Source organism: Thunnus albacares, chromosome 7 (genome assembly GCF_914725855.1).
Source record: "Thunnus albacares chromosome 7, fThuAlb1.1, whole genome shotgun sequence".
Classification (NCBI taxonomy): Eukaryota; Metazoa; Chordata; class Actinopteri; order Scombriformes; family Scombridae; genus Thunnus; species Thunnus albacares.
The window spans coordinates 6,267,203-6,293,634 of NC_058112.1; the positions used below are offsets into that span (position 1 = coordinate 6,267,203).

Sequence of the window (26,432 nt, forward strand, 5' to 3'; positions counted from 1 at the left end):
ACGACTCTGACTAATGTGTAAGTAATTCTCTAGTTACTCAAGTCACTTTGTTCTGTGTGGATGCAGAGTTAATCTCTTTTTGTGAAAAGCAAGCTTCTTAAAATGCAGCGGCTGCACTGCGTTCTGGTCTATTGAGGCTATTGAAAAGCAGATCAGCAAAAATAATAAGTGATGTCATTAGTATTAAGGAAATAGTCTCATCACACACACATTTGACTGAGCTGATGAGAACCAAGAGCAGAAAATGGAAACCGGAAAGTAGGGTCTTTCTTTCTGTCACACATACCGTACGTTAACATTTCCAGCTGACGAGAGCAGAGGAGGAAAGTGAAAACGTGTTACACACTCACACACTGTAGTGAAGTAATAGGAAGTGGCACACAGGAAAGCGAAAGGCAGCATCTGTTTCCCTCTATTCATGTGTTGGTGAAGATGATGATGATGACGCTGGAGTCACAGTGAACACGTCGCTCGCCCTATCACTGTCTCTTTCATTCACACATACACACACACACAGCAGTCCACTCCAGCTGTGCAGCCACTGCTATATTTGACATTGTCTGTTAAATCACTCATGGTGCCATGTGTCATTTCCCCACAGACAACAACCATGTAATAATACTGGACATCTGTTAGGTTCACTGGAAAACAAGCGCATAACTGAAAACACTGTATTTCAACCAGACGTGCATCAGTTGGTTTTGTTTGGACCACGTCAGGGCAGAAAAGTTTGATTTGTCAACCTTTTACTGGTTTAGTTTGACAGAGTCTGAACTACATATGATGCAGAGCTTGTAAACACTTGTAAGGCTTGTGGACTGGCAGGCAGCCTGTTTATTTAAGTGAGCTGTCATGTGAAAAGAGTACTGGGAGACTTCTTTCCTGTCACTCTTAATTAAATACTGTCTATCAAGTCCAATGAACTCACATGACAACACTTCCTCTGGACAGATGCTGAAGTTCTCTGCAGTCATTTCTTGCAGGTGCATAACTAAGTAGCAATGAGCTGCTAATTCTGTGTTATAAGCACTGTTAGCATGCATGCAAAGACTTGGGCTGCATTTCCAGACTCCAACCTTCCCTCTCTCAACACAGCACTCAAGTTCTTATTCATGCTGTGGTAACATCTCACATTGATCTCTGCAACGCCGTCCTTTCTGGTGTTCCCAATAAAAGTTTCCATCAGTTCCAAATCACTCAAAACTCTGCTATAAGAATCATCATCCGCACCAAGTCCCCTGACCGTATCACACCCTTCCTCATCCAGCCCCACTGGCTCCCTGCTCATCAGTGGACTCATTACAAGACTCTACTGCTTACCTTGAAAGCCCACCATAATCTGACCCCCACCCCACCTCCCCATACGTTACAGACCTGCTCCATTCTTAACAATCCTCCTCAACTGCTCTGTTGTCTGTCCCTGCTTTTAGACTCAGCACTGTTGGTGCCAGAACCTTCGGAACCTGCAGCTGCTTTGCACCAAGACTCTGGAACTCACTACCGCTACACATCCGCCAGCTGGACTCTAGTGTACACAGGGATGGGTATCGTTAGGATTTTATCAATACTACTACTCTTATCCATACTCCTTATTGGTTTGGTTCTTTATTGATACTCTTATCAGTTCTTTTTCATAACTAAAGAATTGCTTTTTTTTAATATTAATTTAAAAATAATAAATTCAGAACAGGATTAGAATTAATATTTTTTAACAACTAGCTAAATATTGTTTCTAGAGCAGCAACAGTAACATTTACCTCAGAAAGTTTATATCCCACAGATTGACATTGCAGTCCCTCGAGCCACAACACCAGTACAGTCCACCTGCAGTCCAATCTTAAGTGAAATCTTGTTCTGCCTCATTTCATGATACTCATGAATATCTGAACTCACTTGATTATTTTATTTATTTATTTATTTATTTATTTATTCTTGACTTTAAGAGTATTTTCTACAGTCTGAGCAAGCTTGTGTCCCAGGCGGAGCTTGCAAGTAAGTACGTACGTAAAATTTATTTATATAGCGCTTTTCACAGACAATCGTCACAAGGTGCTTCAGATGAGCATGATGCCACATAGAAATACAGAGAAATCAACAGTCTATAATAAAACTATAATAATAAAAAATACACAGTAAAAACACAAAAGGTGCACAGAAAAATACACAATAAAACATGGAGATATAAAGTGTAAACTACTTACAGGAAATACTCAAATTCCTGTCTTAAAAGGTGTGTTTTAAGCTGCTTTTTAAATGAATATGCAGAGTCAGCAGACCTTAAGGGTGCAGGCAGAGCATTCCACAGCTTAGGTGCCACGGCCTCAAAAGCTCGATCACCACGAGTCTTAAAGCGGGTGCGTGTGCCACTAATGTGGTTGTAAACCTCCAACAACAGCCTGTTCTTTGTGTGTCTGTATAATAAATGTTGTCATTATGTAAGTAATGTAACTAGCTGTCAAGTGGCTTTAAAAAATTGCTAGCTATATAACCCCACCCAACCCTGACCCCTCTGTTTCCCACCGTTCCCAGTTCAATAGTAAAAGGTGTTGTTGTTTTTTTTCCAGATGAACGATTATGAAAATATGACACACGCACAATTGTGTGTGTGTGTGTGTGTGTGTGTGTGTATTTTAGAAAGCGTATCATTACCTGTCTCTAATTCTCGTGCAAGATGATTGATAAATTGTTGGCACTCAGTTCTGATACCACCCACCTGTGGTAACTCGTTTTAGCGTTCACACACAAACACTCACACACTAACACACACACACACAATGCTGTAGCCTGTTAGCTCTCTTTATTCTGGGAATATTTAAAAGTCCATTGAGTAAAAGACGTTACACTATCTCCTCAGTGGTAGACACTGTTTTCCAAAGAATGCCACACACACACACAGATCCGGTAACTGTCATATCCTTTACTGTGTGTAAAACCCTGACACTGGCAGGTCTGTTTGTGTTTGACAGCAGTGAGGAACGTGAGGTCAAGGCAGCTCCAGGCAGTGTGTGTTGACTCCTGGTTGATGTTTAATCCAGAGTTTACATTGCTGCACTGGGTGGAGTGCAGTCCCCAAACCTGTCGTCACAACTCTGACCGCTGCAGAAACAGCCTCACCGAACTGATTCACATCTCTGTGCATAGACGATGGAGTTAGCTTGATTTTAGTGTTCACAAACCTGAATTATTCAGTTCTTCAAAGCTGGCTTGAAATTCATCCGGAGCTGTTCCCAGACCTGCAAAAGTGCAGGTTTATGAACACACCTTTTAGGCTTGTTAAACCTATGGGGTTCCATGGGGGTCAGATTTAAAGGATCACCTTATATTAAGTTGGGTACAAGAAGCCCTGAGATGAATAGTGTCATATATCTATACTAAACTTAATCCCCATGAAGATATTCCAACACCAGGGGCCAGATGCAGAAACAATGCATACACACAAAAAACATGTACGCAAACACAGAATGTGAACACCTCACGCATTCTTCAGACCAGGCATACACACGTTTTTCTGAAGTGGTCTGAAGGTGATGTGATGAGGTGGAGAAGGTGAGACGGTGTGATTTTGAAATTGTGTGATTTTTTTTTCGTTTACACAGAGATTTGTAAAATGCAAATCAAAGATGCATTTACAAACATAATATTGATCAATCATTTTTGTGTGATTCACAACTAACTGGAGCACAGATTCCCATTGAACCAGCTTTACTTTCCAAACAGCCTTACACTTTGTCATGTTTCCAAGAAAATATTTGTGTTTTTTTAATTTACCTGTTGAATTCTTAGTTTTTTAATAAAAAGGGATGATTAAAAAAAGAACCAAACCTGATTTAATTTGTCATACTATAAGCAAAAAGACATAAACTCATTTAAATTTTCTGACAGTTAAAAGACCAAAAGAACCAGAAAACATTTTATTATGATGGTGATTTGTCATTTGAACACCAAGAATTATTTAAAGTCCTTATCACAGGTGCAGACTTTCTGTACTTAACAATAAATGATTGATAAGATGGAGTTAGCTTGTCAACTACAGTAAAATTATATTATTTAGATACTAAACACACTTGGTATTAAACTACCCATGGGAACTCTGTCTTAATGCCTTTATTTTAAATAATGGTGTTATTCAAGACAACTTGAGTTAAAGATGAATAAATCAATCCTTTAAATATGTTTGAAGAACCAAATTAGCTGGATAAGAATTAACAGGATCTTTTTAGCGTGATAACAACATTTTAGCCTGAATCAGTGAAGCCATAAACGTCAGCGTATGAAACAGAAACTATCTACATAATACCTGTAGAGGTAAGTAAGGAAATAAATATACTGTTTATGATTTGGGTGAAGATGCATAGGTGATTTATGCAAGTGGAAACTTTATGTAATAAAACGTACAGGATTTGATTTCCTGCATCAGTAAATCTGTTCCTTTCTGTTTGGCTGATAATCACACACATGCACTGTTCCACTCCACTTGACCCGGCCCTGCCCATCTGGAAAACTAATGACTAAAATAGATGAGTTCATGTCCTTCCTGTGATCCACTAGTAACGGCAGGATCACGCCAAATGAACTGTTCTCATGTTTGATGCCAGTTTTCCAATATGTTTCTTTCTTTTTCATCTCTTGTTTTTCCAACAGATGATGCACCAACGCTTCATCCGATTGACTGTCCTCTGCCTCAACACACACACACCCACCCAGACTGTCTTCAATCAGTGAGTCCTCAATTGACACAGTTTGTGAACCGCACTTCCATTTGTCTCTGTTTTTGTGTGGTACCCAGATTGAAGAATAGGAATTTTACAAGCTAGTGATTTATGCTGGAAGGAAAAAGTCATTTTCACAGCTGAAGGATAAGGCTGGCGATATTCCGTCTTACCATCAACAAATCCCATGAAAAGACCAAAACCAACAATGAATTGATCTTACAAACAAGTGCTGTGTGTTTATCCAAAGCCTGGTATATCTTATGCCTCTGTGCCGTAGAGCTCCATTGTTGTTAAAAAACTTTTAAATCACATCAGTGAGCCACACTGTTGCCCTGGGTGACATGTTCTTTCATTACCATGAACACACACCCACATATGTTTTCCTGCTGCCGGAAATACTCACTTGAGCACCAAATGTGTATTAATCCTCCGCTGAAAATAATCCCCAACAAATGCTCTATTTCCTGCTCTTTGAGTAACATTTGCTATAAGCTACAGTGCCCAGCTGTTTTAGGAAACAACTCAGCTCTTTTTAAAATTGAAACTATATATTAAAGTTCAACTGAAGTTCTCTGCAATTTCATGTCAGGAGATATCAACCACAGTATAATGATAATAAAGCTATTGTGCATATTTGACTGGAAAACATATCGTGTAGCCTTGAATGCAAGTTGATACAGAACACTTTTCCACATAGTGTTAGCTACATCCACATCCAAAGACAACTCAGTGTGCTGTTGTGTTTGTATTCAACTCGCAAAGTTGAAGCTAGTTAGCTTAGCATGCTAACGTTAGCACTGCTTCCCACTGCTTACTTTTCATACATGTTATACTGTATTATCATAGCTCAAACTGCCTGCGCGGCTGTTGGCATTAAAGTTATGTAATGAGTTATTTTTAGTGCCAACCCACACAGACATCGCCCAAATCAAACAGTCCGTTCCAAAATCTCCATGCTCACTGAAGAACACAAATATCATTGCAGAAAAATAAATACAAATATACATTTATTGTTTTTGGTAATTACAATTTAAAAAGTCCAAGCTTGTATACTGTATATATATTGATTTCTTTGCAAAAGAGGGTATGGGAAGTTCAAAAATTATAAAACGGACTAACAAATTGTTAGTTTAGGTCTTTTTATAGGATTTGTGGACAGCAAGAGTAATATATAGTAATGCCTCATCCTTTAATACTGTTAGTTCAAGAAATTATTAAAATAAATAAAAGAAGAGATCATCATCAAAGCAGGGAAGTTCTTTATCACTTTTAAAGTAAAATCAATATAATTTTGTGTAGATTTTATAATCATCCTATTAATGTCATTTTACCACAGGGCGCATATTAATGAGCCAAAGTATAGAGATGTCTCCAGTGGTGTACAGCAACTAAATACATTTACTCAAGTATTGTTCATAAGCACAATGTTTAGATAGTCGTACTTTACTTGAGTATTTAAATTTTCTTCTACTTTATAGTTCTACGCCACTACAATTCAGAAGGAAATATTGCACTTTCTACTCCACTACATTTATCTGACATTATTATTTTACATGAAATAAGACAAGTTTCTAAATTACACTGCATTTTTCAATATTAAATCAGTGGTTCATAAACCTCACATAAAGTGTGTAGTTGTGTCTCCTCATCATGTTTCAGATATCTGTTGTTCACTCCTCTAAACTTTGTTATACATTAATAAATGTCAATACATAAAACCCAAAGAATATTTCACAAAAACGCAAAGATGAGAGCAAAGTTCTGGAAAATTAATCCAACTGAATTGTATGTATGTATCAGAACTTTGTTTTTTATTCTTTCCTACACAAATTATCATCTTACAGGCCCTCATATTCATATTGTGACTCTTATAAAGTCCTGATGATCAAATAATAACAATAAAATGCTGCTTATGCAGTTATTTATCAGTATTAATAATGTACTTTATTAAATGTATTTAATATACTCATAGCCCGATTTTCTGCAAGACAAGTATTTTTACTTTTAATACTTAATGTACATTTACCTGGTAGTACTTTTACTTAAAAAGCATTTTAAATGCAGTAATAGTAGTGTCATGGAGTATTTTTACATTGTGGTATTTCTACTCTAACATAAGTAAAGGATCTGAGTACTTCTTCCACCACTGGATGTCTCATATCAATGAAGTGTTTATGGCACTTTTATGAATGCAGGTATGACTGTACTCACTAAACAAAGGTCACAAAATTGGCTGAGTGATGAAGTTACACCATTGGTCGGCCAAAGGCAGCTGAAGCTAAGTATCCCAGAATGCATTTCACACCAACCGGCAGTGATGGCGGAGATGAAACTGTTGTAATTTTCGCTGTAGTTCTGTTAATATGTCACTTTATTAAGTTTTAATATTTTTTCAGGGAAAATAAGAAACCATTTAGATTCCCAATATGTGGTCAATTTATCCAAATAACGCCTGTTTGTAAATCTGCTCAGACATTTTCAAACATGTGACGAGCTGCTGACCGGGTGAGACCAGCTGGTCATCTCAGCTGGTAGTAGCCCGACTCCGGAGATGATCAGCCAGTCAATGTCTGTCGTCATCCCGGGAGAACATGATCAGATGAACTTATCTGTACAGCTTTTAGGTGATTACTGTTGGCTCTAATGTCTCCACAGCATTTTGATATATGATATGATTTGGAAGATAAATGTTGGTCTCACAGATGAAATTAAACAACTGTAGCTGCCACATTAGTTTGTCTGAATGTAAAGCTTTATGTTTTACTGGACAGAACAACAGCACTGCCTCTGGGACTCTATATGTACAGATATAACCACATTTTAATAAAATGTATTAAAATGAACAGATCACTTATTACTAAATTTTGTTTTATTTCATTAAGCCACATAACAGTTTGTATTTGTATTATAGCTACATTACAGACTGAATAACATAATTTACTGCATCTCTCTGTCAATGAGGTTATTTTTTGTGAGAAAAAAAGTGTTAGTGGAGCTTTGAGTTGTGATTATTTTGTCACAGTACAGTCAGGTAATTGTGTTGAAGCCGAGTTTCTGCTGTCAGCAGGCAGAATGATTGTACTGTGTCCTCCCATCCTCAGAAGTTTGTACTCCCAAGTCCGACTTGCCAAGTCCAAACTAGCAAGTACACTAGTCCGAACTTGGTGTGCTTGGTATGGAGAAAGGCCCTATGTCAAATTGGCTTTAGTCAAAGCCCACTTCCTGGGGGCTTGGTCGCCACATGTCACCACTTCCTGTATCTGTTGTTTCAAATTAAAAGCCCTCTAGCGTTATACAAGGTGCAGCCCATGGATGTATTATATGAGCTGGATACCAGACTAAAAATGGCACCCATTCAGTCATATAGGAATTGCTCGGCTGGCGCACGCGGCAAAAAAAGTTTCTGGCTTTCGGGTTTGCTTCCGTGTTGTGCGGCCCACTGAATATGCGCAGTAGTGTTTCCCTCGTTGGCCCCGCCTCCGAGTTCCCGCTCGGCGTCACGGATTTTTAAATCACTTTTCTCGGCTCGAGGAAAGTTTTTTGTCTCTGATGTCACCGCTGCCACTCTCTGTCTGTCTGGTTGGGCTGCTTTTGTAAAATATTGATCATCTCTCCACCCTCTCTGCTGGCGTTTACCTTAATTGACTGGCAGACAAGTGCAGAAACTATGATTGAAGTGACCGAATAAACAGAGAGGAGAACAGAACCAGCTCATCAAGTTCATAAACGTCAAGGCCTGACTCCCTCCCCCTTCCTCTATAAATTACAGTGTCTCATTCCTCTCCTTTATTGTCTGCTCTCACACTCCTCTCTCTCTTGTTTTGTTTTCACTCCATCCATCTCTGCTTTCTGGGTAATGAGAGACTAAATCTGACAGGGCATTTTGAGGGCAACACACTGGAACAATCCAATACAAAGACAATTGTGAATTATACAGTATGATATGGATGGATGTATATATTTAAAGCTGCACTAGGCAAATTGTTTATGTAAAAGTTACACAGATTTTACCAGCCTGAATTACAGTGTGGCACTGCAGTAAAAGTGTCTTATCCCCACTGTTTACAAGTGGGTTTTATTGTCCAATCAAGAAGTGTCGAATCAAAACTTGAGGAATAGTTCAACATTCTGGAAAATACTCTTATTTGCTTTCTTTCTGAGAGTAACTGCTGTTCACCTGAGAAATGGTCGGAAATCCCCCCAAAACCATGCATTGTTTTTATGTTTCTTTTTGTTTACGGGTTGAACAAAAAAGATTCATTTGTTAATTGGTATGTTTTAGAGGTGTTGCCAGGTGTATTTTTATCTTAACAGACTGCTACAACCTGACCAAAGCCGAAGGCATCAGTGGGCTGGTTTTTGGTAGCGTTGCTGGCTTGTGTATTTGTCCTGTAATCAGAAGAGTAGGACACAACTGTTCTTGAAAAATTTAGAAAAATGTGTAAAAATCCATTTTTGTTAATAAACCTGTTATTTTTTCTTTCATCTCTACTGAGTTTTGACAAATTGTGATTCAAAGAATTGAGAAATGTTCAAATGTTCATTGCCAACTGTTTTGATTGGGAAAAGTTGTTAGAGTTGCCCCTAGTGTTTGTTTGCCACTAGCATTTGAGAAATATAGTTGAAATTTGGCAACATTAACAAAATGCAACAAGTTCACACCTGTTCTCTTGGTCCTGTTAAAAAGAATTATGTGAAATATAGGAAACCATAAAACAAGAGATCAGTCACAAAGCATGGTTTTGTATGGGGCTACTATGGCTAGCTCTTTACAGGCTAACAGCTCTGCCATTTAGTCTGACAACCACTGTTGCTGCTGCAAAAAGTATAATCCCATCTTGTGCTACAAAGCTTCCAATCATCAGGAACATAAATGTGAAAGGTTTCACTTGTTTATATAAAATACTGTTAATTTGTACATTAAAGGACATCCTTAGCTCAGCAGCATTGAGTGTAGACAACAAGAACATGCTTAGCTAATGAAATGTATGGGTGTCTTTCAAATAACGTTGACGTGATTGTTTTGTTTTGTTTTGTTGGATTTTGGATTAATGTGTCCTGTTCAGTTCCAGTGTTTGTTTGGAACCCACCTCCCGACAGGAAGTTGTATCACACAATGAGCTAGATGCACAGAACCTCACAACACATTGATATTTGGAGGGTTGGCTCCTCTGCGACCTACAGTTATCCAGAACAGCCCTTTGCAGAAGATATTTAGGCGTATCTTCACAGAAAGATTATTTCTGCATGATGTGCTAAGCACACAACATTTTGACTACCAATCTATTTTATATCCTATGTTATCCTCTTTCTCCTTTCGTGTCACTTTTTAAAGCATACTACTGTACCAGAGGCAGTGATGGTAACTGAGCAGCAGCCCCGCAGCTGCAAAGGATTCATTATCTTTCTCAGAGATGAGTCAGCAGGAAGGTGGCTTGCTTTTTATGAGGTTTGAACCCACACCTTCATCTTTTAGTTCCCCCACCACTCTGATCAAATTACTGGTGCCGTTCAAAAGTATTTAATGCTCCCCTGTTTTATTTTCTTTTTGTCTGCTTGTCACTTCAGGCAAACAAATGCCCCTAATGCACTTTGACTTGCTTATAACTGTTGTCACCACAGTGTGATTTCTTAAGTAAAATGTATGATTATATTCCATCCTCACTGGCTTCATCAGTTCCTGTCTTAATGCAGGTTGACATGGCAGACAGCAGCTCTGGCACTACAAGCTGTTCCTGCTTCATTATTTATGATCTGAGTCTCTTACTCAGTTGTCAGTGTTGGTAGATTTTATAGGGGATGTGGATTTAGACACATTGTGCCTTGGGGTAAAAACCTACGTAAATAAATAATATCACTGACAGGCTCTATAAATCATGAGCTAAGTGACTTGTTACACAGGGGTCAGTGCTCTACGTAAGCTATGATAAAAGGTTAATGTTGGAGGGCGGATCTAATACGCTTTGGTCACTGCACAATGCTACCAAAGCATGTGACAGGTGTCCTGCAGAAACCTTTTGTTTGGAAGCCGATTTTTTTTATCCACTTAAGCAGCGTGGCTCTACGAATGGCAAAGTTGATTGAATAGTCAGTTCATCACTTTGGTTCAGAGTAAAATATCTGGACATCTGTTGGATGGAAGGCCATGAAATTTGTCACAGATATTCAAGCTCCACAGAGGATGAATCCTTATAACATTGGTGATCCCCTGACTTTTCAGTTAGCACCACCAGTTTTGCCTCAAACTAAAATGTCTTGACAACTATCGGATGGATTTCCAATAAATCTGGTTCACACATTCATGTTCCTCACAGGATGAACTGTATTAACTTTAGTGATCCCTTAACATTTCATCCAGCACAATCATCTGGTTTGTCCAATACTTTGGTTTATGACCAAATACTATAGATTTATCAAGAAAGCTGCATACGTGCAGCCAGTTTTGCTGCCAATTTGCCTCTGTGGCCAGTCATGGTACTGCAACAAAAAATCTTGCCGCCCAAATAGCCTTTTCTCTATAGACCACCATTACAAAGAGATGCCTGCAAAACTTTTGACAGGACACCTCAAACAAACAAGGTTAGTCATTACTCAAAATGTTTAAATAATTTAATATTCATGTATCACCTCAATATTACTACAAATGCTAACTTTGGGCTGCAGCTTATTTATCTACCTCACACTTTGGTTTCCTGTACAATGAGCATTACAGCCTCACAAAGCTAGCATCACTAGTGCAGCTGTAGGCTCCTTAGTCTTTATATTAAAACTTGTTTTCTTTTCTTTTCTCTTAGGAGCAGTGGAACAAGCTGAAAATACAACATTGATGTTATTTTCTTACAAAGTTGTTACAGTGAATGTGTTTGGAATTATTACCTATTTATACATCCAGGAGACACAGAGAAACATTAGCATTCATTCATCTGTAGCCGCTCTTCAGCTTATAAATATTCCACTATGTTCATCAGCAAGTCGCTAACTTTGTCTGTGCGCTGCAGCCTTATAATACAGACATCTGAAATGCTTTGTTTGTTTTAAATGAATCCTGCCATAATTTATATAAAAATGGAAACTTCTATATTCATTTAATGTGCGTTAAAATCAGGACATAATTAAATTCCTCTGTGAAGACTCCAGTTTGAGTTTTCATTTTCCAGTTATTCAATTCATTTATTATTATATCACAGTAGTGTCAGTACTTTTCTTATAGTTGAGATTTTATTTTAATTTTGGCAGTAATGGTGCTTTTTCAAATGAAAACTGAATATTTTTCATTCATTTATAACTTGATTTTTTAATTTAATTGAATGGTTTCAGTTTAATTTAGTCAGTCAAGAGTTTCCACAGAAAATAGTAGAATCTGCAAAGCATATTCATATCAAGTAATCTATTCAGAACACATGGATGATTTTATTGTCTGTGTTTTTATCACTTTATAGGTACCTGACCTATAAAGTGATCCTGGAAAGTATCGTGGGTGTACTTCTTTAAGATGAGAGAGGCCGTTTAAGGACACAGCAGAAAGATGAGATGTGGGTTTCACTCCTATCACAGTAGCTGATCGCTGCCAAGCAAAAGCTGCTGAAACACATAACACATCATGTCAATCACACAACAGACAATAAACAGAGCATCCTCTTTCTGATATTTTCATTTAAAATAACATGTCAAAGTCCTTCATTTAATGTCTGCTGATGAGGTGTTTTAAATACCCAACAACAGAAATTAAGCTGCATCTGTCACCAACTGTGTGACCGACTGGTGTCCCTATGTGTTAGCCAGACACACACACACACACACACTGCTTAAAAGGGCAAATGAAAGCTCAGCTATATCGAATTACATCAATTTTCCTATTAGCTTCTTGTTTTACCTGTTTGCTTTAAACTAAACATGTTTGCTTTAAACCTCAAATTTTTTGATGATGATGAACTGTCTGAAGTCTGAGTTCACAACATTAGACAACATCAGACGTCCCTCCACCCACGTATCTCCTCAGATCTGTTGTGACATGAACAGAGAGTTCACTATGTAACACAGAAGAGTAGAGACGGAGCACTAAGAGGCCAAGCCACCAGAATGTCACCTGTCTATTTCGAGTTTTTAATCCAGTCGATGATGAAATGCTTGTATTGTTTTTAAAATAATGCCAATGACGCCAGCTGTGTGTGTGATTTGAAGGACACACAAACCTTGGTGCGACCGTCTCACTCCGGATCACGTACACACACACACATACACACACACACTTACCTAGTCCTGTCTGTCTGTCGGCCAGCTCTCCCCAGGGATTAACTCAACACACAACTGCACGTGCACACACATATTCACACACTATCCTCTTTTGTCCAAGCTGGACAGCTTGAAGCACTCAGGGAAACTCATTTATTGGTTTTGCTGTGTGGTTGTAAGCTTTTGTTTGCTGTGTTGTTCTTTGCTTCTTTGCAGTTCTTTCATTATTTGATTCTGTGTAACAATGTTCCATCAGTCTATATGCTTCCATGCACCTGTAATCACCCAGACTAACATATACAAATACTGGTGTTTCTACATACACACACACACACACACAAAACACTGACGTGTGCATATGAGCAGTCAGACTTATTTTGTTGTTGTAATATACAGCAAAAAAGTGCATTTGTATTAGTGCTAAGATGATAAGTAGAACAATTTTGATACTTGATTAAATGTTGACCTCATTTATCAATCAAAAATGGAAAACCTTCACTGATTCCAGCTTCTCCAGTGTGAGGATTTGCTGCTTTTCTCTATTGTATATAATTGTAAACTGAATATCTTTGAATTTTGGACAGTTGGTCACACAAAAGAGCAGAAGATGTCACACATCACTACTTTTGAAATTTTATGGACAATTAATCAATTAATCAAATATATAATTGACAAATTAATCAACAATGAACATAATCATTAGTTGCAACTTTGATTTGCATTATTTGCACTAACAATGACAGTACACTCACTAACTGTGCTCCATAAGTTTTGCCAGCTTTACAGACCTTTAGCTTGAGTTTATCATCTTCACATCATTCAGAGTAATGTATTTGCATAACATGTCATGTATTATGCATTACACATGTTTTGTAATGGGAATATTTAAAACAATGGTTCAACATTTTAGGAAACATGTTTTCTTGCTTGAGAGTCAGATGTCTCATGTCTGTCCATTAAATATGAAGCTACAGCCAGCAGCCGGTTAGCTTAGCTTAGCATAAAGACTAGAAACAGGGGGAAACAGCTAGCCAGGCACTGTCCAAGTAGTGTAGTGTGCTTTAGAGGTGCTGGTAGGAGCTAGGCTAGCTGTTTCCTCCTGTTTCCAGTCTTGCATGCGAAGTGAAGCTAAGCTAACTGTCTAATGTGTAGCCTCATATTTTTGGGAAACCCATCAGCATGATATCAATCTTCTTATCAAACTCTGAGAAAGAAGGAGAGCTGGTTTACTTACCAAAATATCAAACTATTCCTTTAAATCATCCACATGTCCCTGCTAGATCTTGTGCTTCCTGCATGCAAACATCTTGGAGAAAAAATCAAAATCAAAGCATTGTCTAAACCTCCTGTAAGACCCATACAGGCCACATCTTATTAAACATTTGTTGTTGTTTTTTTAATTGAAGAGGTCACTTCCTTTGTATCATTCATTTTAGTTGACGTGCTCTGATGTGTTTCTGATGATGTCACTACAGACATGACCACATGTTGCCTGCAAGGATTTGATGTAATCCAAAACCCTTCAACTTAAGATATACAGCTGGCAGTTATTCAATGTGAAACACTGAAATGTATAGAAAATACATGTATGTGAGTGATGGGAGATGTGTTCAATAAGCAGTACTGTAGATGTATTTTTTCACCAGAAATAATTATAACCCTTTAACACCTTTTGAAGTGTTCCACTAAATTAAAACAGAGGGACTATTTTTGACTGTTAGATCCTTAAAATGAATTTGGACATTAAGTTTTCCAAGGATTCATTACATTTTTTGACTTACTGATTTGAAAGTAGGGAGACACCATATTTCAATGTTTGACGACATTCACAAGCTTCAAATTAAAACCCTTTCTTGTAACTCAAAACATAAAAATGCACACATTATTGTGAAGTGCACTCAGCCGTAAGCGCTTGCACATTAATGCACTCACACATACACAAAATATGCGTATACAGGACATAAGCTGCTAAGTTATATTACCACTCAACCGATGTGTACACAGACACACACACTCACACACACATACACTATGTTTCCCACGCAGCGTGTGTTTCCAGGTCTGATTATATAAACTGCAGTGTTTTTGGTAGAAAGATGTGAGCAGCTGCTGCTAACTGGCCTCATACTGCTCCACAGTGTTTCTGCCAAACACAGCACCAGGGGGTCTATCTCACACACACGCGCGCTTACAAAAAATACTCTAACAAGGTTGCATAACCTGAACATATTGCTCTCTCATCCTGTCTCTTTATCTCTGTTTGTCTCTATTTATCTCTCACACACATACACAGACACACACACACAAAGCATCCCCTGCAGCCTAATGTCAAGTTACATAAATTCCAGTGTTTTGAGTAGAAAAGAAATGGTCTCACACTGCCTATGCCAAGCATGGCACCATGAGGTCAAACACACATGCACACACACATAAATCTATGTAGTTAGTAGCCATCACAGAATACTTCCATTTCTTCACAACGGCAGCTGTGGTCAACTTGGATACATGTCAATAACAGTGGATTCTGATGGTGATCAGTTTACACAGTGGGGGAAAAATTTATGTGCATGCAAATGGAAACAGAAGCTGTGTGTTTAGCCATATTTCGGTGGAAATAAGAGCTGTTGGAACACACTGAGCGTACCTCTTTTTACAGCAGAGAAGATGCAGGAATCATGGTTTGAGAAGCTTCTGTGGACATTTTAATACTTTGTCTCTCTATTCTCTGTGGAAACTGACAACTATTTGACTTCATTGTTACTGGCATGAATCTAAGCTGACTAAAGACTCTGTTCACTGTGACGGATGAAACTACAAACCTTTTACATCTGCCTTTCAACGTGTTTGAAAGTCTATTTTCAAGTCTATTTTATTTTTACTTTCTATGCCTTTTAAAGTGCTTTGAGTTTGACCTTTGCAGCAGCAATCTAAGTGCAGTGTGGCACCATATGAAAAACAGTATGAGATCCAAGACTTGACAAGAAAAACAATGTACTGCATGAATTAAAGGAACAGTTCAACATCTTGAGAGTGAGATAAGAGGATCAATACCACTCTCAAGTTTGTGAATGAAAGGATAGGTTCACATTTTTTCAGGTCTGTCTCAAAGCAATACTGACATGTCTATTTATACATTGAAACTGTTTTTGGTATAAATGTCCCTTCCTTCCAAACTGAATGTGATGCAATTTCAGTGCAGGTCATGGGGAACATAATATACTAGTTACTATCCCTCATACTGACAAGGGAGACACAGTCATTTTGTTCCAAAAAGGGTTGTAACTTTGGAAGATGCACACTTCATTGGACTATTTCTGACTGCTTAAGCCTCATATTAGCTTCAGCTGAATTTAAGAATTAATTTTGCACAGATTACATTGAAATTGCATTTAGAAGGAATTTTCTAATAGCTGATATGGAGACAGACTTCAAAAATTGTGAACTTATCCTTTGAATTAGCTTAGCATAGAGACGTAACCCAGGGGGAAGCAGTTAGTACTATACAAAGAGAAAAATAAGCCCACCAACTTTCCAAATGTTGAACTATTCCTTTAAAGCATACATCTGTGTACAAACATTAACTCGTATTAACATTACTTGAGTTTGTCTTCATTCTCTTTGCACTGATCATGACTTTAGAGTACCTGTCACCTGAGGAGGCTGATAAGAGCAAAAGAGCAGTGAGGAAAGCAGACAGAGCGAGAAAGCGAAGAGGAGAAGGATGAGACGATTGATATCAAATGAACTTTACTGTAACTGGATCGCAATCTGCCACTGAAGACACAGGAGAAAGTGAGTATCAACTGCCAGCGTGCATCACTCAAACATCTACATGTTTACGTCAGTCCAAAACGGATGAACTCAAGTGCTACTGATGAATTTAACAACTAGTGAATGAGATCCTAGATCCTTTAACAAGCAGTCAGTGTAGGAATGAAACAGGTGGTTTCAGATGACAGCAGGTATATTGAGTGACACTTTTACATGCGCTAGAGATCAGCAGGCTGACTGAGCTGTCAGACGTTCCCTCGGGTACAACATGCTACTGACGATGTGAAAGTTTGCGATAGCTTTTGCTGGATGTAGACTCTCAGGGATTCACTGTGTTGCTGCTGCAGCCACGTGAAACACATCATCAACACAACAACTTCTAGTCGTTCATACACATTTTACTTGAAGTGGCTCAAATGTGGTCTTCCCTCATTCTTATTGTATCTTCCAGGGGCCACATGCATAAAATTCTGTGTAGATTCATGACTAAAACTGTGTGTACACACAAAGCCAGAAATATGCAGACGCATTCTTTTCATCAGATTTATAAAGCTGTGCGTACTCATGCTTCTGTTTTATAAATCTCAGACATTGAGTAACTGGGCGCACGTGCACAAGCCTCATTTCCACTCCCACAATTATCCATAAATGGATGAAGACACACCCTGAACCAGCCGGTTTCATATCAATTTGCCACCTGCTCCACCAGTCTGGACACCTGTCAATGGAACAAACAGGAAAGAAGAAGTGTAGTTTGACAGATTGTTTTGCACCGGCAGGTTCTCCAACAGCAGAACAGCTGTCATTATACACAACCATTACACACGGCTGTGCAGCTCTTTATACCGTTCATGTCATTAATTCATTACATGGAGTGTAAACCATCATCAGCAGTGATCTAAAAAATTTAATCAATGATTAGTTGTAGTTCTCAAATCAAACAGACTTTACAAGCTGTGTCACAACTAAAATAAAAAAGAATATTATCAGGAAATTACAATGTTGACTCCTCTGTAAATTGAAAGGATGATAAAATGAATCACACAAAAATGATTGTTACGTGTGTAAATGTGCCTTTGATTGGCATTTTACAAATTTCTGTGTAAACACAAAAAAAATCACACAATCAGCTGGTTATCAACCTAAACAAACAATGTTTTACTAAAAGATTCCATCTCTCACTTTATGTTTCATCTCCAGCTCATCACATCACCCTCAGATCACTTTAGAAAAACATGTGTACGTCTGGTCTGAAGAATGCGTGAAGTGCGCATACTCTAACTGCACATTCTGCTTTTATAAATACCAGTTTATGTGCAGGGATGGCATATGCATGTTTTTGTGTGTATGCATCATTTCTGCATCTGGCCCCAGGAGTGTACTCATCCTCCTGTTTTCTCCTTACACACTCACACTTTGCAGGAATTCCCCCACTGATGCTCATAATGCTCAGGGCCTGTTGGGTAAACATTTACTGTATTTGAGTTTTACTCTCTGCACTTATAAGAGCTTTTCCCCACTGGCAGGCTTACTCTGTAAACACAGGCTATGTAATAATGCTATATATGCCAGACATGGTTCAGAACAACAGGGTGAGGCATTATCATCTGAGAGATGCACTGCTGAACAAGGAAAACATGCACAAAATCACAACCTTTGCTAGTAGAAATATCTGGAGCTGTCAGACTGAAGAGCCAATAGCTTAAGTACATTTGACTTGTCAGTGATGCTGTCAGTTAGAGAAGTGATTTATCACCTGAGAGGATTGTGCGTCCCTTCACGTCATGAAAGAGGAGTGTGCATCTAAACTGAGCAGTTAACAAAAGTGTGTAGGGCCTACTATAAAATACACAGACAGCTAGAGAGGATCTGAGTTATGTGCTATCAGCACTGCTGCCATTTCAAATGAATAATATGCTGTAATGGAACTAATTATGAAAAAAAAAAACAGTTAATGTTTCACACTGATCATGAGGTTGGAGAACCTATGTCATATGGCTAGATACACTTACCTGTAGTGATAGTTTTGGTTTTCAGATCTGAGCAGGGCCCAAGATTTTCAAAATACTGAGGTAACATGTCCAAGTCTCCAAAATGCCACCACACCATCCACTCCCTTATTATTTGAAATTTTCATCGATTTCAATACATTTTTCTTAAAGTATAATTTCCAGAGCATCTGGTAGCTGAATGGTTACTGCACATGCCACACATATCCCCAACATCCCTGGTTTGAGTCTGGCAGGTGATCCTCATTGCATGTCATACCCATCTCTCTCTCCTCTTGCTTGATTCTTTGGTTAATCTATTTATTCTTTGATCAGATATTAAATCAATAATATTTTTTAATTCAAACTACATATTTACATATTTGCTAAATGAAACAACAATACTATAAATACAGTATAAGCTATCATATAGCCAATATCAATATCCAGTCTCAGTTCTTTATTCATTTACTTTTTGCTGGTCTAAATACACTGCAGTCAGTCTGTAGATAACCATACGTTTATGGAGGTGGAGGATGGGGCATCACTTTTAATCTGGATTATCCACAGACCTCCCTGTCTCTTCAGTAGAAAGTAGTTAACCGAAAACTGTCCACAGCATTGTCATTGTCGTTTATCATTGCTGTTAGCATCATTAATTAGATTCCATTTACCTCCATTAATTTGGGTGGATGCAGAAAACTCAGAGACAGATATCTCACCTGGACAAATAAACCCAAACTACCTGCATAGTTAGACACTAGCAGGGCTAAGTGAGAAAATATGTTCTTTGTAACTCGGGTGAACTGACGCCACCCTAGGGACGTGTGACGGTATGTGTTACTAGATGGTAACTTGAGCTGTGGAGCTTTGCTCTGTACATCCTGTCCATCTCTGTTTCATCCTGTCATAATTAATGCAGAAGTTCATGCAAGAGCAATCAGGAAGCAGCAATTAAACACAACTATGCATGACAAATATGACAGAGGAGGCAATATGCACACATGCAAAAACACACTCATGTTCACACACACACAGTTTTCACTGTAAAGCACTGCAACCCACAGGTATGCAAACTATCTTTCCATCCAGAAGCCGTACATGAAACCTCAAACCTGTGTGAGGAGAAGATGTTTAGCCGTGGGGGGATGCCGACTCTTAACCGAGGTGTGAAAACAATGAGCTGCTCACACATAACAATGTTCTCAGTCAATCACACTGAATAAAGTCACACTACAAGCCAAATAGGTTTTGCTGTTTATTTCAACACTAACAGTCGTGTAATAATGTGCAGACTGGCGTTACGATGCAGCCACAGTGCATCTGAGTGTACATTAAGCCTCAGAGTTGCTGATCTAGAGCCATCTATCCAGAGAATGCTTGCTAAATGTCGTGGACCGAGACGTCCAAACTGTCCCTGATCAAGTGACATAAATTAGCTACACACAGGTAATTTTGGTATTTGGTTACAGTTAACAGCTAACTCCACAGAAACAGTATCATCAGTCTCTTCTAGGTGTTACAGAGTTATTACTTCTCACCATTTTAGTTGGACAAAGTCAAACATGTATGATTTGACATCACAACAGCCTGACAAAAATACAGCATGAGTGATTTAGTTAAAGGATGATCTGGAAATAATGTATTCTACTAGCTCCTGTTTTATGTTCTGTTGTCTATGCAGTTGCTGGGCAAGTGTGCAGAGAGCACAGCTAATAGTGCTTTGCAGCAACTATTTCTAGGATGTGAAAAGTGAACAGAGGCTTAAAATACTTCCCCTTAATGTCACAGTGTACAGCAGGGACTGTGGGATTACTGAATGGGGCCGTTTCTCTCAAAAGCATCTTCGAATCTAATGTTACAGGTGTTTGTACTCACAGATGGACTCAAGAGTAAAGAACTGGCAACATTTTAAAGACCTAGATAGAAGGACATACCTCTAAATAAGTGAAACAAATTTCTTCAACACTGGAAATGAGACTCACTGTATTATCAAGTCAGTTACGTATGGAAAGCCAAGGACGCCAAAAACACGACTTCTAATGTAAATTTCAGGTTTGATCTTTCCATAGGATGTTAGTATACATGTGTTGATTAGACAATAAACATACAGTATATCCTGAACTATTGACTTCTACTCAGTAGATATCTAATGTGTGGTCTCTTGTTTGTTTACTCATTATTACTTGTGCCATCCGAGATATGAGGAAATAATTCCTTAGCTTGAGCTATGATATAAACATGAGGCTTTTCTTGTCTGTCCACATTGATTTAGGCTGAATAAGATGCTTCTCAGAGAAACAAGCCAACAGCCACAACAATTATCAAATCCCAGATTTAAGAGTCACTCCAACAATTCTTCAAATGAAGTTCAGTTTATTCTTCATGAGAAATACTAATCAGCTTGTGAAAACAGTTGTATTATGACTTCTGGAGGGAGCACACCAAAAATAACCCTGATGATGTCATCAGGGTAATGTTTATCTAAAGCTCTGGCTTTGATATTTTCAAGAGAAAGCTAGTGTTACAAACTGAAGGTGCGAGGTTTGAAAGAGGTGGGCATTTAAGAGGCAGGGGAGTCAAATTCTATCCAGTTGCATTATGGGAAATGTAGGCTGTAGTGTTTTTGGAGTTTGATCCATACTAGGGACCGAAAGCCGAGTTTCAACTATTCTATTTTTAATTCTCTTTTTTGTCTCTTGATTCCCCCAACTTTATGAATGTGCAATACTAAATCAGTGGAGTACCCCTTTAAATAAGAGCCAAAAATTCTGTTGTTTTGGCTCTGACCTGATTTTTCTACAGCTGTTTCATCATGAAGATACTACCATGAATCAACTCTTTCCCTGTTTTAAACAATTTAGGGTTGATGTTTTTTTGCTGTTCTATAAAAAAATCTATCTTTGATTCTTTTTTTTTCATCAAATACTGGATAGTTTTAAGTACTCAAATCAAACAATCAGAGCAGAGGAAAATCACTCTTTGCTTCCTTGTAATGCTCACAGCTCATAGAAATATGTAACCTTTGATGAGTTTGATGGGTTGTGAGTTAACTTTGTATTATTTTAAAGGGTCACAAGCCAAAAATGTTGGGAACCATTGCTTTAAACAGCCATGAAACTGTCACAAAAGAGCTGCGATGACAAAGAGAACCAGGAACCATGTTTCATGTTCAAATCCAACCTGTGTTGACCAAGTACAGGACAAAGTACAGTAGCTGATCTTCCATCCAGCTCTAAAACTGGATTAAATAAATATGAATTTTTTTGTGCTTAAGAGACAGACATTACATTTATACTGAGGACAATATCAACTCTGCTTAGCAGGCAGGACAGGGATCAGTGTTTCTATTCCAGTTCACAAAGTCTCCAGTTTTCTGTTTTTAAACAATTGATTAAATTCAGAACTCTGAGCAGTGCTGAATTCCAGTTTTATTTTGTACAAAAATCCAATCTTACTTTGAAGTGGCTTAAGTAAATTGATCAAACTTTTATTATGTATTTGTTTGAGCTTTATTAGCATGTTTATAGCTGACCTGTCTATCTGTGTAGCGATGGATAGCAGACTTGATGTTGACCTTTTAAAGGAAACCTGTCTGTTTACGGCCATTAGGCCTACTTTCAGAGTGCCTTTGAAACAACACTCAGCCTTGCCTTGCAATCACTTCAGCAAAAAATCTGACTGTCTCCTGACAAAAGCAAGCTGTTATTAACTCTTTGTAAACCTGCGGACAAGTATACCTTAAAGTTAGTTTCTCATTGAAGACTACAGATAATAAGTGGCTTATTTTAATACTCTTCTAGGCTTTTTCTCCTACTAAATGGTACTTTGTTGACTCACCTCGTGGAGGTCAAAAGTCTGGGTCAGCTATGGAGCAGCATGGCCTATCAAACCTCTAAGCATGCCGTCCCTTCTAGCTTATTGTGCAACGACTACATACAGGAATTATTGCTATAGAATTACAGTTTCCGTACTGAGGTGCATTTGGGTAGGGAGGAACATCTCCCAGTATTGCCAACACTGATTTCTCTGCCCCTGAGTTTGTGGCTTTGAATTGCATAAAAGTCCAACATGCTTCCATCCACAGTGAGTCAGTCTATACTAGCGACTCACACACAGGCGGGTTGTCAGAGTCTTGGCTGTGCATGGAGCTCAGACCCGTGTCTGAGTCCTCATCATTTGTGCTGCAGGCCTTTGACAGACCTCTGGCCTTCTCCACCCAGACGCTGCTCTTCTCTGCTGACGCTGACGCAGGCTCAGTCTCAGCACTCACTGCACCCAGCTCTCCCTTCCCATCATCAGTCAGTTTGTTGTTCTCCTGCTCTATCTCCATGGTTTCCACTTTGGCCAGTAGATCCAGCAGTTCACTCTCCTTGGTCTCCCAGAGTGCCAGACTCAGGTCCAAGTCCCCCCTGATGGCGTCCAGGTCTGTCTTCAGCCGCAGGCCGATGTACAGACTGGTATCCAGCTGCGTTTTGATCCTCTCCTCCTCCAGCACGAGCTCGTTGTCGGACAGACTCTCAACATCTGGCTCCACTTCTGGAGCGGCAGACGCGGCCAGACACACCTCCTCCGTTACGCTGTCTGCGTCCTTCGCCGCTTCCGCTCCTCTCTCTTCGCGCCGCCGCTTCATCCACCGCCGGTTGAGCTCCTCCTGGATCTCCCCGGTGATGCTCTCCACGAGCGCCTCGCGCTCCGTCAGCTCCTCCTGCAGCCGTACCACCTCCTCGCACCGGCGCGCGTACTCCTCGAACTGCGCGAGCGCCTCCGCCGTGCACCGCGCGTCCTGACGCTCCGCTTTGCGCTTACAGTCCGAAGGAGCGGAAGCGTCCGAGGAGTCCACCATGTATGTGTCCTGCACATAGTTCACCCCGTGTCTCTTGATGCGGTCGAAGTGCACTTTGGCCTCGTACCGCTCGATCTCCCGGTCCAGCTCCTTGATCCTCTGGATCTGCTGGCGGATCGTGTGGTCCTGGGAAATGACCAGGTGAACCAGCGTCTCCATCTTCTCCACAGAACTCTTATCTTTAGAAACAGCCTGCTCTTTCTTTTTGTTCATCTTATCCAACTTCCTGAATGCCTTCCTGACTATGCGCCTCTGTTTCTCCTGGGACAGGTTGGCGGCAGCGGCCGCGGCGGTCCAGCAGGTCTTGGCGGTGCCCTTGAGCACCCCGCCCGGACCTCCGCTGTCCCGGCTCTGGACCACTCGGGCCTCGGCGCTACGTGGACCGTTGTTGGGCAGCGAAGCCTCGTTCTTCACTAGGACGAAGCGGACGTTCTCCTGCTCGTCTCCCCAGGCGCTCCAGAGCCGGAGGATTTTGGTCTTGTTGGGTAAAATCCTCTCGAAGCCCCTCCATTTCTCCACCACGCAGTAGGACTGAGGGGAGCCGGACAGCATCGCGGCAGAGGCGCCCTGCCGCAGGTTCTGGTCCTCCAGCAGGACTTTGACCACGTCGGCGCAGGTGGTGCGCTTCGTCAGCCCGGAGACTAGTTTCTCCTCCCGACAGACCCACACCGAGATCTTTCCTTCCTCCGGCTCCATCTCCGGCTCAACTCTGAAAAAGTTGCTTCAGCGACTCCTCTCAGTGTTTGTCTGAGGCGACTCAGCAGGTAAAAGAGACGAAATTAATCTTTAGATGTCTGACTCCATTTGTAGTGAAATATGTAAAGATTTGAAATCAGTTGAAGAAAAACAAACAAATCCAAAACATAACGTTAACGTCTGCACTCCCGTCGCTGCTTATCAGCTCCCACTTTAACTGCGTTCAGAAGTCCCAACATGTAACCTTGTCGACCGCTGAAGGACTGACACAGTTGTCTTTAAACAAATTACATCCATTCATATTTTTCCAGTGTTCGCTTTCCGGGCTGACTGCCGTCTTCTCTGGACGGGACCTCATCCCTCTCTCCCCGGCAGATTGATCTCAGCACGGCTCCGGAGAGGAGAGGAGGAGGAGAGGAGGAGGAGGAGGAGAGGAGAGGTGCGTCCTTGTGTCAGGACAGACTGCTCTGCTGCGTGCGGGACAAAACAGGAGGGTGCTGTAACGGCTGGGACACGCCTCCCCTCCTCTCTCTCTCTCTCTCTCTCTCTCTCTCTCTCTCTCTCTCTCTCTCTCTCTCTCTCTCTTTCTCTCTGTAACACACACACTTTTTTCACTTCTCACGCACGGAAAACTGCACCAACAAACATACATTAGCCTTTGGTGAGTTTGAGGTGGATGTGAGGACCAGGTCAAGTCACACTAATTGCTTCATTTTACAAAGAGATTGATTATTTGCAAACTTCAAGATCCCAAATCTGCCAGATTCCGCTTTTAACCTTTGTCATTTGCACACTTATCCCATTTTTTTCTGTCAAGGTTGAGTGTTAGGGTGTCAAGATGAAAGTATGTCATTTAAATACATGTTTTGAGGTACTTGTAGGCTACTTGTGTTTGCTTGTATGCTTCTTCATACGTCACTACTTGTCATGGCTATTAGTTAAATTAATCTGGGTATTAAGATTTTTCATCCAGATATTAGGATGAATTTATAAAATATGATGCATTTTTATAGATATAATCTAACCAACAGTATATGAAGAAATAAGGAGCCAGTTTTAACGACAGTGTCACCAGATAAACCTGAAGGGTCGTAAGATGATTAATTACAAAGTTCTGATACACAAATTTAAATTAATTTTTCAGACTGTTCTCTGATCTTTGATGTGTTTTGTGAAATATTGGAGTTTTACCTCTTTAGGCCCTGAACAGTTATTTAAATGGAACCATGTGAGAACCGATATGACAAGGAGACACAACTTGTAAAAGGTCACAACCTAAAACGTTTGCAAACCACTGCTTTAATATTTAAACTTTTAATGTGTTTTTTCATGTAAAATTGTAATCTGAAAAGTAACTAGTAACTAAAGCTGTGTACAATATTTCCCTCTATAGTGTAGTGGAGTAGAAGTACCAATCAGCATAAAATGGAAATATTCAAGTGAAATACAAGACCCTCAAAATTGTACTTAAGTACAGTACTTGAGTAAATGTACTTAGTCTCATTCCACTACTGCAGTTAAGTCAGCTGACCTTTGTCTTGTTTGGGGGTTGCGGGGCAGTAAGTTGCCACATGGAAAGTGTCAAACTAACAACTCATGGAAAGCCTTTTCAGCACTTAGAGCATGTTTAATTGTCTATAAACCTTCATAAAGCCACCACACATTAGTTATATTTTTAGAGAGTGAATCACATTCATGGCTACAGCTCTGCATTCTGTACTTGTATTTACAGTATAAGTGTTTTTTCCTGATGTCCCACACAAACCAGAACTAATGAGTCCAACTTACGAGCCAAGAAGAACCACAGACTAAAGCTAAAACACAGATGAACCTCTTACTCAGCAGTGTTACACTGCGGCATACATTGTTATACAGTTTCATCTTCATAATCCCCACACAGCGAAATCCTTTCAGGATGATAAAGCTCAGCTGGATTGACCATAAAGCAGAAAGAAATCCATCTATTACACCCTGCAGAGTTCTCATAGAGAGTCTGAACCCATCATCTGCTCTTTGAACTATTTCAGCCTAGAATATGGTTGGTGAAACTCATAAAAGGATTTATCTGCATTAAGAGTGTTTTGGTGTGTGTGAGTGTTACATTAATGGCAACTGTTCATCCTCCACTAGCCACCATTAGTCTGTTTGTGTACTGTAACCTCAGCTCAGACTGATGCATCAGGCCAC

General features: G+C 39.7%; 1 protein-coding gene across 1 annotated transcript; it reads right to left on the reverse strand.

Annotated features, from left to right (window-relative positions):
- Positions 1–19,948: 19,948 nt before the first annotated feature.
- rassf10a (Ras association domain family member 10a) lies at positions 19,949–25,082 on the reverse strand. The gene has a single exon (XM_044357548.1). The coding sequence runs from the start codon at positions 24,243–24,245 to the stop codon at positions 22,800–22,802; it is 1,446 nt and encodes a 481-aa protein (XP_044213483.1). The 5' UTR covers positions 24,246–25,082; the 3' UTR covers positions 19,949–22,799.
- Between the last annotated feature and the right edge of the window lie 1,350 nt (positions 25,083–26,432).

Coding starts and splice junctions, on each gene's coding strand:
- rassf10a (XM_044357548.1), bottom strand. CDS start 24,245: ATGGAGCCGGAGGAAGGAAAGATCTCGGTGTGGGTCTGTCGGGAGGAG.